Genomic DNA, 11035 nt, shown 5'->3' on the forward strand with positions numbered 1-11035 from the left:
AGCAGGGACGTTTTTACCTGGACTCCCTGACCCGGGGGAGGGGCGGGGGCTGGCGGTTCCCGGCTGTCCTAGCACCTCCCGGTCGGCAGAGGGCGCCCGCTACCACCGTGGAGAGGGCGGGGCGGGCGCGGCGAGCGGCGGGGGCGGGGCGGGGCGGGACGGGGAGGGCGGCGGGAGTGGGGGCGGGCCGTGCGAGCGGACTCAGGCCCACGCGTAAGGCCATGCAGGTAGGTGGCCACCGCTCGCCCCGGACGAACTTCGATCGCAGCCCCGGCTAGGCGCACGCTCGGGCCCAAGCTCAGAAGGCGCGCTTGCTGACGTGGGGGTTCCGCCCGACCCTAAACGAAACCGAAAGTCCGGCCCCGGGTGACCTTACCTTCCTGGGGTTGTTAAAGGGTGGCCTGCGAGACACCGAGGTGGGGTGTTCCCTAGAGAACAGGGCTTTGGTTCTGGAATGGGATCGCGCGCTTGGTACAGGCCAGCCCAGAGTTAGGGGCCCGATTGCGAGCTCGGAGTTTGGGAACTGACCGGGGTTTCCAGCTGGTCGGGCACTTGGGGCGGGACTTGGGGGGGCTGGGCTGAAGCTCGGATTCGGGGGCGCGCCGTCTGGGACGAGCTGGGCGGGGAGCGCAGCGCGGGTTGTGGTACTTTGGGGGTTGGTTGGTTGGCTGGAGGCCCGGCATCTGCGTCCCTCGGTGAGGAAAGGGGCGGAAGCAGAGGTCTGAGCCTTGGAGCGGTCATTTCGTGGGGATTGGCTGGGAGAGTTCCCGAAGCTTAGATAGATCAGAGGTCCTAGACCTCGTAGGAATCTGAGCGCCCCCTCCGCTAGGTGGCCATGAGCGGTAGGGCCCCCAAGGAGGCGGTGCAAGCAGCGGCCCGGGAACTTATCAAGTTCGTGAACCGGAGCCCCTCTCCTTTCCACGGTGAGTGACCAGGGCAGCCGAGGCAGGTGGGGGCCGGTGTGCCTCCTACCGGCTTCCATCGCTGTGAGAGGGTTCTTTCCCTACAGCTGTGGCCGAGTGCCGCAACCGCCTCCTCCAGGCTGGCTTCCATGAACTCAAGGAGACGGAGAGCTGGGATATCAAGCCCGAGAGCAAGGTACCAGGGTGGGGTGGGAGAAGCAGGAACCTAGGCTGGGGCTCGAAGTCCTGCGCCAGCTGGCTGGCTAATCCAACTCAAAACCGCCACCCCAGTACTTCCTGACCAGGAACTCCTCTACCATCATCGCATTTGCTGTGGGTGGCCAGTATGTTCCTGGCAACGGTTTCAGCCTCATTGGGGCCCACACGGACAGCCCCTGCCTCCGGGTAAGGAACTGGGGCTGTGCTGGGGAGGGGAGGCATCAGGGGGTGAGCAGGGAGGAAGACTTGTCACCCCCTTCCTCCACACTTGGGGCCCTTCTCTGTCACTTAGCTTGTCAGTTGTCTGTCTCATCTCCAAATCGTGTCGGGTGGCCTTCGCTGAATTCTTATTCCCCATCGTTCCACCCAGGTGAAACGGCGGTCTCGCCGTAGCCAGGTGGGCTTCCAGCAGGTTGGTGTGGAGACCTATGGTGGTGGAATCTGGAGCACCTGGTTTGACCGTGACCTGACCTTGGCTGGACGTGTCATTGTCAAGGTGGGAACTGGGGTTGGATCTGGGAGGCTCTCAGCTTCAGCTGCCTGAAAATTAACTGTCACTTTCCTTCAGGGAACCTGTGGAGAACACCCCGGGAAAGGGGGGTAGGGGCAGTCCAGGTCAGAGGACCACCTTGGTTAGTCTGGGTGAAGTGGGGGATTTAACCAGCCGCAGTTGGGGGAGGGCACCCTGGGCTGACCCGCCTGTTTGGCCACAGTGCCCTACCTCAGGCCGGCTGGAGCAGCGGCTGGTGCACGTGGACCAGCCCATTCTTCGCATCCCGCACCTGGCCATCCATCTGCAGCGAAATGTCAATGAGAACTTTGGGCCCAACGTGGAGATGCACTTGTGAGACTGGAGTGGAGGCTGTGGTGACTGGGAGGGGTAGGGTGTGGCACCAGGTGATGGAAGGGGCCCCGCTGGGACCTGGGAGACCACTACCTAACGGTGGCCACTGTCAGGCTCTACTCTTGGGACCCAGCTGATGTCCAAGGGCCCTCGCAGCCCTGCCATGTGGGGAGCGAGCTGGGAATTGAAGGACCAGGGCAGTTCCCCATCAGGGGATTCCTGAGCCCAGGGGTGTCCCGCCCTGCTGTGTCCTCCGGTCCTCCCCACACACACCCCCTCCGTGTCTCTCCACAGGGTTCCCATTCTTGCTACAGCCGTCCAGGAGGAGCTGGAGAAGGGGACTCCTGAGCCAGGCCCTCTCAGTGCTGTAGTAAGAGCCTCCTGCCTATGGGAAGGGGTGAGCAGGGGGGAAGAGACTGGCCTCTGAGAAGGGGAGAGAGGGGGGAGCGGACCCTCCTCCCAGCATCCTTCTGCCCTGCAGGATGACCGGCATCACTCAGTGCTCATGTCCCTCCTCTGTGCCCATCTGGGGCTGAGCTCCGAGGACATCTTGGAGATGGAGCTGTGTCTTGCGGACACTCAGCCTGCGGTGAGGAGCAGCTGCAGGAACTCGTGGGTGGGGACCTCTGGGATCCCAGCATGTCCCCTCAAGCGCTCGTCACCTCTGCCAGTCCCCCAATTACTCTCACCCCTGTTTTCCCAGTAGACACCACCCCGCTCTGCTTCCAGGGCAGTGGGTCTCAAAAAGGGCAGGTTTCCCACTTCAGACTTACCTACTTGACTGTGTAGAGTGAGGTTTGGGCATCAGCTTTCCACAGATTCCCCAGGAGTTTCTGCTACAGGGGTCCCTGTCCACTTTGACCTGTGCTGGTTCCAGACCTCTGAGGACAAGAGGCCTGGATGTGGCCCTCCTCTTCCTGGAGCCGGTCCTTGTGTCTCTCCCAGTTGCCGACAGTAGGAGATTGCTGTGTCTTTGGACGCTCGGCCTTGTTTGAACATGCGCTGCTTCTGTTTCTCATCTGGTCTCCTCTGTTTATTTCCTTGGTTTTCCTTCTTCTTTTCTTGTTCAGTCCGTCCCTTTTCCTGTCCCACAGGAACTGGTCACGAACTACGGGCCTCCACCCTCCCATCCCTCAGCTCCAGCCCGGCGCTTCTCCATTCTCTGCTCAGCTCTGCACAGCGGGCCCCTAATGGTTGCTCTAGGCCAGGGGCTGGGAGAGGTTGCACAGGGAACCAAGGAGACTTGCTCAAGCACAGGCCCTTTGAGGCTGGGAGAAGAGGGTGAGTCCGGTGGAGGGGATGAAGGTCAGGATGACTGTCCTGTCTTTCTAGGTCCTGGGTGGTGCCTATGAGGAGTTCATCTTTGCCCCTCGGCTGGATAATCTGCACAGCTGCTTCTGTGCCCTGCAGGTGAGGAGCTGGGGCACCCCCAGGAGCACTGCGGCGGGGGGACCACCTCAAGCCCTATGGGTCATAGGAAGGCCCCTGGTGCAGGGTGGACCATGGGGAGGGGCCTAAACGCTGCAGCGTCAGCATCGCTCCTCTTGGCCCCATCCTTGCACTGGCCTGGGGCCAGGGGCTGAGGTAGGGGGAGGGCATCACAGTGTCTCGTCCTAACCCTACTCCTGTTGCTTCTCCTTTAAGCTAATCTTTGCTTCATAGGAAAGGCTCTCGAATCCCATATGGCAATATCATCCTTCTGTCTCTGCTCCCTGCTCGCCTTCCCCGCCAGGCCCTGGCTTAAGCCCATCGAGCCGTGTTTGAGCCTTGCGATCTCAGTGGTGTGGTCTCTCTTCCTCCTGGTCACCTTGATATTCCCTACCATCTTTCTACCCTGGTTACTTCCCTCTCTTTCTCACGTCTCATCCCTGTTCCTCCCTCTGTCCTTTTCATACTCTCCTTTGTGCCCTATCCTGTTCCTGGAGACACACTTTGGGCTGTAATTGAGACCAGAGCCAGACGTGGGACCCATGTCCACTTGTGCAGCCAGCCAGCCAGTCGTGTCACCTTCACGGAGTCACAGTCTCCTCTTTGGACCTCAGTCTCTTCACTGAGGCCAATTAGTTTACGCGATCTGTGTGGTCCTTCTGACTTGCCAGGATTCTCAGCCCTTCTCCTCCGTCTTACACATCCTCCTGCCTTTGTGTGGGGGAGAACACTCAGAGAGGGGTTTCTCCATCCCATTGTAAAGGGCCCTGCATGTCTTCTCACCACGCAGTGCCCTGCGAGATGCAGGCCAGTGACAGGCTGAGCCCGCTTCACTCCAGCCATGACGGTGGGAAGCCGGCAGGCGAGTGTGAACCCCCGAGGTGCTGGTGGGCTGAGTTATGGAAGGAGGAGCGGGGAGGATGATTCTCTGGTTCTCTCCCCAAACTAGGCCTTGATCGATTCCTGCGCAGCCCCTGCCTCCCTGGCCGCGGATCCTCACGTGCGCATGATTGCCCTGTACGACAATGAAGAGGTACGTGAAGGGGTCTGGGGAGGGTCTCCTCTGGGGAGTCTCCCGTAGCCAGCCGTGTCCAGCAGCCGCGGCAAGCCAGGGCTATACTGGAGGCTGCAAAGACAGGTGGGATGCTGCCTGTGCTTCCTCAGTGCTCGGTGTCCCCTCTGGATCAGCACGTATCTGCTCTTAGCGTGACCACACCTCTCACGTCTCTCTGTGTGCCGTGTGGTGAGCTACTCGAGGACAGGGACTCTGCCCTTTCACCCTGGTGGCCCCAGGACTTAGCCCAGGCTGGGTCCTCTCCTTGTGTGCTTGGGTTAGGGTGCAGGCTTAGACGCCATGGAAGAGCCCACACAGCCGCACAGTTCTCTCCAGGTAACCACACAGGTCAGAGTTAGCAGTTCAGGACAGGTCTCTGCCACCCCAAACACATGGTGTCCATCTCAGGGTCCAGGGCGGCTGTCCAGCTTCTGCTACCGTGTCTGTACTGAGTTAGGAAGGAAGAAAAGGGCAAAGGGACAGTGTCCACCCGTCCTTTTAAGGGCATGACCCACAGGTGGCATTCATCACTGCCTGCTTTCCCTGGAACTTGGCATAGCCATGTTTAGCTGCAAGGGAAGCTGGGAATGTCATCTCTAGCTGGGCGGTCCGATGCTCAGCTACAGCTCGAGTGTTCTGTTATAGAAGGGATCATGGACAGTTAGCAGCCTCTGTCACATGCATGAAAGAAGATTGACCAGTTAGGTGGGGCACCTGTGCTAAGCCCCAGATGTGAGGGTCAGGGCAGAAGGAAGGGAACCAAGAAGGGAAGTAGACTGGAAAGTGCTGTTTCTGCTCCAGAGATGGCCAAGGATCAGTTTGGCCTCAGCTCACCATCAGCTTTTTGGTGGCACAGGGTTGGGAAGGTGCTGATAACAGCCCACATTCCCCACCCACTGACTCAGTGGGGTCCTGGGCCAGTCTGGGTAGTGGGCCCCTCTGCCTGGCCTCCAGCTCCAGCCCCCGAGCCCAGACCCCTAGAGCCAGGCCTCTGCTATCGCCAGGTGGGGTCGGAGAGCGCACAGGGTGCACAGTCACTGCTGACGGAGCTGGTGCTGCGGCGGATCTCGGCCTCGCCCCAGCACCTGACAGCCTTTGAGGAAGCCATCCCCAAGTCCTACATGATCAGCGCAGACATGGCCCACGCTGTGCACCCCAACTACCTGTGAGTCTCCCATGCCAGGCACGCAGTCCTCACACAGCCGGAGACCCGAGCGGGACCTGCCTTCAGGCTCAGCCCTGGGCCTGGGCCTCTCCCCTTCCCCTTCCTCCTCGTTCTGCCAGGAGGTTCAGAGGGGACTTCATTTTGACTGCTCCAAGGCTCAGCTGGGTCAAAGTCATGGGTGCCTAACCAATCCAAATAGGTTCTATCTGCAAATCTATCTCCATCTGTAGCTGGAGGCTGCCTGGAGCACTGTGTTTAGCGTGATTCTCAGGTCCTGCCGGGCTGGGTGGGAAAGAATGCTGTGATCCATTAGTGATGTCTGCTATGGGAGAGTGGTGGGTGTTGACAGGCCCAGCTCCTGTTTGCCATCCCTGTCCCTTCTCTGTCTCTTACAGGGACAAGCATGAGGAGAACCACCGGCCCTTATTCCATAAGGTGAGGGGCTCCTGCTTCTCCTTGGGGACTTGGAGGCCTGGCTGGTTCCGGGCCCTAATCTTGTTCCCTCTGGGCCTCTCACCCATCTCTGCCTCACTCTTGACCCTGGTTTTGCTCTCCCCAGGGCCCTGTGATCAAGGTGAACAGCAAGCAACGCTACGCCTCAAATGCGGTTTCAGAGGCCCTGATCCGAGAGGTGGCCAGCAGTGTCGGGGTGCCCCTGCAGGTGAGGGTGGGCCCTACCTGGGAAGGGGTGATGGAGGGAGTGGGGGGGGCACAAGCAGATGGCTCCCAATGAGGGAAGCCTTGTAGATAGTCTTTAGTGTGTGTGGGGGGGGTGTCCCAGTAGAGTGAGGAGCATTGGGGTTTGGATATAGGCAGAGCTGGGATCAGTGCTGGTTCTGCCATGGTGCTGGTCTGTGACCTTGGGCTCATCTCCTAATACGCCTTGATTTCCAGTTTTCACACCTGTAAAATGGAATTCAAGGTACAGTGTGCTCATGGCACATAGTGGGTTAGTCCTGCCTCTTCCCTACCCAGCACCCCCAGCTCCTCTGTGTCTCTCTTACACACCCTGGCGGCTTCCATTAGAGAAGTTCAGGGCCGAGAAACCTGGAGCTCATCGTCAGTGGCACATCTAGCTGAAGAGAACAAGAGAGGGAGATAAGCAATATATAATACACATGTTAGGATAATACATATATCAGGGACTAGGGCTCAGGTGGTCCAGTGACAAACATAGCAGGCGGGTCCTGGTGCGTCAGGACTAGGACCCTGCAATGATCCCCAGCCTAGGGCCCTCTCTGCTGCACAGGGCCACGCCCCCCTTGTAGAGCTGAGTCGTTCCATTCTCAGGAAGGCCTCTCTGAGGAGGTGACACTTGAGCTGAGACCTAAGTATTGAGAACAAGGCAGCTAGAAGTGAATAGCATCCCTGCCAGAGGGAACAAGGGCAGAAGCTCCCAGGGGCGCAGGAGTGAGCTTGGTCTACGAGGGGGAGCCAGAGCCAGAGTGGTGGAGCCAGGGTGAGAGCAGCAGGGAGACGGGGGAGAAGCCTGCCCAGGCCAGTCATGCAGGGCCTTCTAGGCTGTGGAAGGGTGTTTGGATTTTCTTCTAAGGCAGTAGGAAGATGTTAGGGGATTTTTCTTTAATGGCTTACAGCAGAAGCAGGACATATATACTTTAGAAAATATAAATGGAAATGAGAAAATAAAACAATCCCCAAGGATTTGTGTATATTCTTCTAGATTTTTTCTATGTATATACTTAACACACATTTTTTAAAAAATGAAATCATTTTAGATATATCTTTTGCTTTATTTTTTCACTCAGTATTCTCCACCTTTCCATTTCAGTGAATTTTTGTTTCAGTAAATATATATCTCATTTAATGTACAGATCATTTTCAATTCTCCCCAGTTTTCCCCAAAACTTTCTTTACAGTTGTTTGTCCCACTTTAGTTTCCAGTTCAGGACCACAAGTTATATCTGGTTGCTAATCTAGCACAGCTGCACCGCCTCCTTTTTCTTTTTCTCTTTTTCTTTAAGTAACATTGACTTGTTGAAGAAACCAGGCTGGTCATCCCTTATAATTTCCTTCCTGGATTTGCTTCCTCTTGGCGTCATTGAGCTTGTGCCTCTAGCCCCTGTATCTCCTATAATCTAGAATTCATATCTAAAGGGTCGGTGGATTCAAGTTAAACATTTTTGTCCAGAAGACATTGTGACTGGTGTGTTCTTCCTGTTGTGTCATCCACATATTATCTGGGTGATTCACTCTTAGCGATAATAAGATTGATCACCGGATTTGGGGGGGTGCCCTCAAAATCCCTCCACCATCTGGAGGTTTTCCTCTTTTGATTGGATAGTAAACCTGTGCAAGTGGTGAGTTCCCCATCAACCAGAAAGGTGTCTGGTTTTAACACCAATTGATAATCTTTGCCTAAATCCATCATTTCATTAGAGTTTACTGAAAAATTCCCCCCCCCATTCTTTTATTCCTTTTACATTTATTAGCTGTCATTCTTCTGTGAAGTAGAACTTTCCCCCATCAGGAGGGCCATTTGGTTATTGTGAAGTATGGTTCCTCCTGGAAAGACAGGACAAATGTTATTCTTTCCCTTAAATAACCACTTTTCAAGGTGAGGTGTTTTAATGCCTGCCTCAAATGCTGGCAAACACGAGGATTTTTTCTTTTCTTTTCCTTTTTTGATGATCATTATGTAGAATCATAGATTTTCAGCGGTTCAGTTTCGTTGGTTCAGTGTGAACCTGGTCCACTGTAACCATGTTATTTCATGCTCAAATTGTCATGACTTTGACCAGTGGGAGCCCTTTCAACATAACTCCTGTGGCCTTTGTCATGACTCTGGAAAGTTGTCTTGCTTTCTGGCACAATAAGAAACCGCAGGCTCATCTTGTTCATTTCTCTCCCCAGACTCGTTAGCTTTTGATGGACACTGATGTTAGAGACCGAAGTCTGGCACCATGAGTGTTCATTGTTATTGGGGGCGGGGAAATGCTTTGGAGCCATTTCTATGGACATGGCTAGGAAAAAATATATGTATTTTAAAAAACGTGAGTTAATACTGTGATTCTCACTTTTTAAGAAAGAATAGTTATTACTCTGTTTGGTTTTGTAATTCTCTTTTCCCTTATGTGGAAAATCTTGATGTCTAACATCATATTATGATTTTCTTATTTACTTTTTTACCAGAATACAAATAAAATAGTTTAAAAATGCCAATAGCCATATTTTTAAAACCACTAAGATTACTGAGTGATTCTTCTTTGTGTGTGGGTAGGGAGGGGTGCACGTTAAGGAACAAGGTGACATACAGGATACACATATTTTTTAAATCCCTCTGCCCACCATGTGGGGAATGGATTACATGGGAGGCAATGTGATGGTAGCTGGACTAGGGTGGTGGTAATGCAGATGCAGAGAATAGGACCAATTCAGAATCTACTGTCCTTTGGGCCTGCCGTTTAGTGTTGGCTTTGTGATTTTGTGCTGGTCACATTCACCCTCCGAGGTGGTCGAAGTGGACGATGTACCAGACCCCTTGCAGCCCTGCAGTTAGTTCTAAGGTGACTTCCTCCTGGGCCTTAATAAACACACACCTCATGTTGCTCATGAACCTCTCCTCCTCTCCCCAGGATCTCATGGTCCGGAATGACTCTCCCTGCGGAACCACCATTGGACCTATCTTGGCTTCTCGACTGGGGCTGCGGGTGCTGGATTTAGGCAGCCCCCAACTGGCCATGCACTCCATCCGGGAGACAGCCTGTACCACAGGAGTACTCCAGACCCTCACTCTCTTCAAGGTGACTCCCACCCCACCCGTCACCGTAGCAACTGGGCTCCTTCCCCATCTAGTGCCTGGATTGGTTGCTGGGGCAACATCACCGTCACTGAGTGGCTGGCCTACGTCATGGGGCTGGTTGTCTTGGTGCTACCATGTAGGAAAAGAAGGGTCCCCATTCTTCTCAAGGCACAGGGGCCCTGATCAGCCCCCAGAGGATAATGAAATGTCAGAGAGGGGATCAGGGATGGGAAGCCTGGGGCAGTTGTCAAGTGTGCATGTGGCAGCTATGCCTTCCTCTCTAGCTGGGGCCATGTTGGTGGACGGTGAGCAGTGGGGCACCCCCATCTGGTCTCCACTAATCTCAAATTCCATGTTACCTTCTATTTTAGGGCTTCTTTGAGCTTTTCCCTTCTCTGAGCCGTAACCTCCTAGTGGATTGAGGCCTCTTGGAAAGACTTCTCTTGCACTTGAGACGGGAAGTTCTCAGCTGAGCTGAAGCTGGATTATTAAAGTGGATTTTTTACTCAAACTCATTCTGTTGTGCTTCTTTGGAGATTGGAGGCGTGGGCGTTCAGCCGGCTTAAACCTCTGGAACCAGAACAGACCGGGCAGCTGGGGTACAGGTAGAGGAGCCTGCAAATCCTGGGAGCTGATGGAGGCCTGATTTCAAATCTCTTTTCTCTTTTTTAAGCTCATGCCTGAGTGGGTGGAGATGGTAGGTTCACTATGGGAAGGTCACTTCTGCCATCCCCAGTCCTTCCCATCCCAGAGTAGTTCAGGAGCCCAGCTCAGCCCTCTGAGGTCTGGGTGCTCAACATTAGATGCCCCCAGAGCCTCCCTGGGCAGCCCAGGCTGTTTCCCTCCCCCAGTCCCTCCCCATCTTTCCCAGGCACTGCCAAAAGAAGGACACAGTCCGGGCTTCAGCATCGCCCTGCATCATCCACTTCACTTAGCAGCCACTGGTGTTACTTATGTTAACAACTACCAAGAAACAATTATCACTGAAAAAAATCAAAATAGGAAAAGTCAATGGATAGTGTTGATTGATTCCTTCACTCTCTTCCCGGACATTACAAGAAACTTAGCACAGTTTAACCAGGTTATCTCTCCTGAGTTTTGTGCTATTGTGGTCATACAGTTTAATCATATATATTTTAAATCCCACAAGCAATATTATTGTTTTATGCATCATATTGTTTTTAAAAACTTAAATGGTCATATTTATATAAAAATTAATTTTCATATTGGTATCCAAAAATTTGGAAAGACACCAGTTAGCACAATTTTTTTTTTTACAGTACGTGGGCCCCTCACTGCTGTGGCCTCTCCCGTTGCAGAGCACAGGCTCTGGACGCGCAGGCTCAGCGGCCACGGCCCACGGGCCCAGCCGCTCCGCGGCATGTGGGATCCTCCCGGACCGGGTCACGAACCCCTGTCCCCTGCATCAGCAGGCAGACTCTCAACCACTGCGCCACCAGGGAAGCCCTGTTTGAACATTCTTATAGTAAAAATGTGGGAACAAATTTTTAAAATTCAATCCAAAAGAAGGAGAAATGAGAAAAAAAAGAAGAGGTGAAGCAATTGAAATCACTTAAGGTGGTAGACTGAAACACAAATATCTCTAGTTATAACATTAATAAGTGGACTAATTATATCTCAAAGTTGTTACTTAAAAAATAAG

General features: G+C 54.0%; 1 protein-coding gene across 2 annotated transcripts; it reads left to right on the forward strand.

Annotated features, from left to right (window-relative positions):
* Positions 1-174: 174 nt before the first annotated feature.
* DNPEP (aspartyl aminopeptidase) lies at positions 175-9883 on the forward strand. Of its 2 annotated transcripts, none has more exons than XM_022567759.3 (15): positions 175-227; positions 830-923; positions 1010-1098; positions 1194-1307; positions 1492-1617; positions 1835-1965; positions 2260-2335; positions 2447-2554; positions 3298-3375; positions 4343-4426; positions 5452-5612; positions 6008-6047; positions 6172-6273; positions 9206-9373; positions 9744-9883. In XM_022567759.3, exons 1-15 carry the CDS (start codon positions 222-224, stop codon positions 9792-9794), a joined length of 1428 nt encoding a protein of 475 aa, XP_022423467.1. In that variant the 5' UTR covers positions 175-221; the 3' UTR covers positions 9795-9883. The 2 variants fall into 2 exon arrangements, with proteins under 2 accessions (XP_022423467.1, XP_089772461.1); XM_089916335.1 differs by lacking the exon at positions 175-227 and adding an exon at positions 290-366.
* The last annotated feature ends 1152 nt before the right edge of the window (positions 9884-11035 follow it).

The sequence above is a fragment of the Delphinapterus leucas genome, chromosome 8, assembly GCF_059928025.1.
Source record: "Delphinapterus leucas isolate spDelLeu-1000000601 "Yukka" chromosome 8, BTC_Dleu_Yukka2, whole genome shotgun sequence".
NCBI classification, from domain to species: domain Eukaryota; kingdom Metazoa; phylum Chordata; class Mammalia; order Artiodactyla; family Monodontidae; genus Delphinapterus; species Delphinapterus leucas.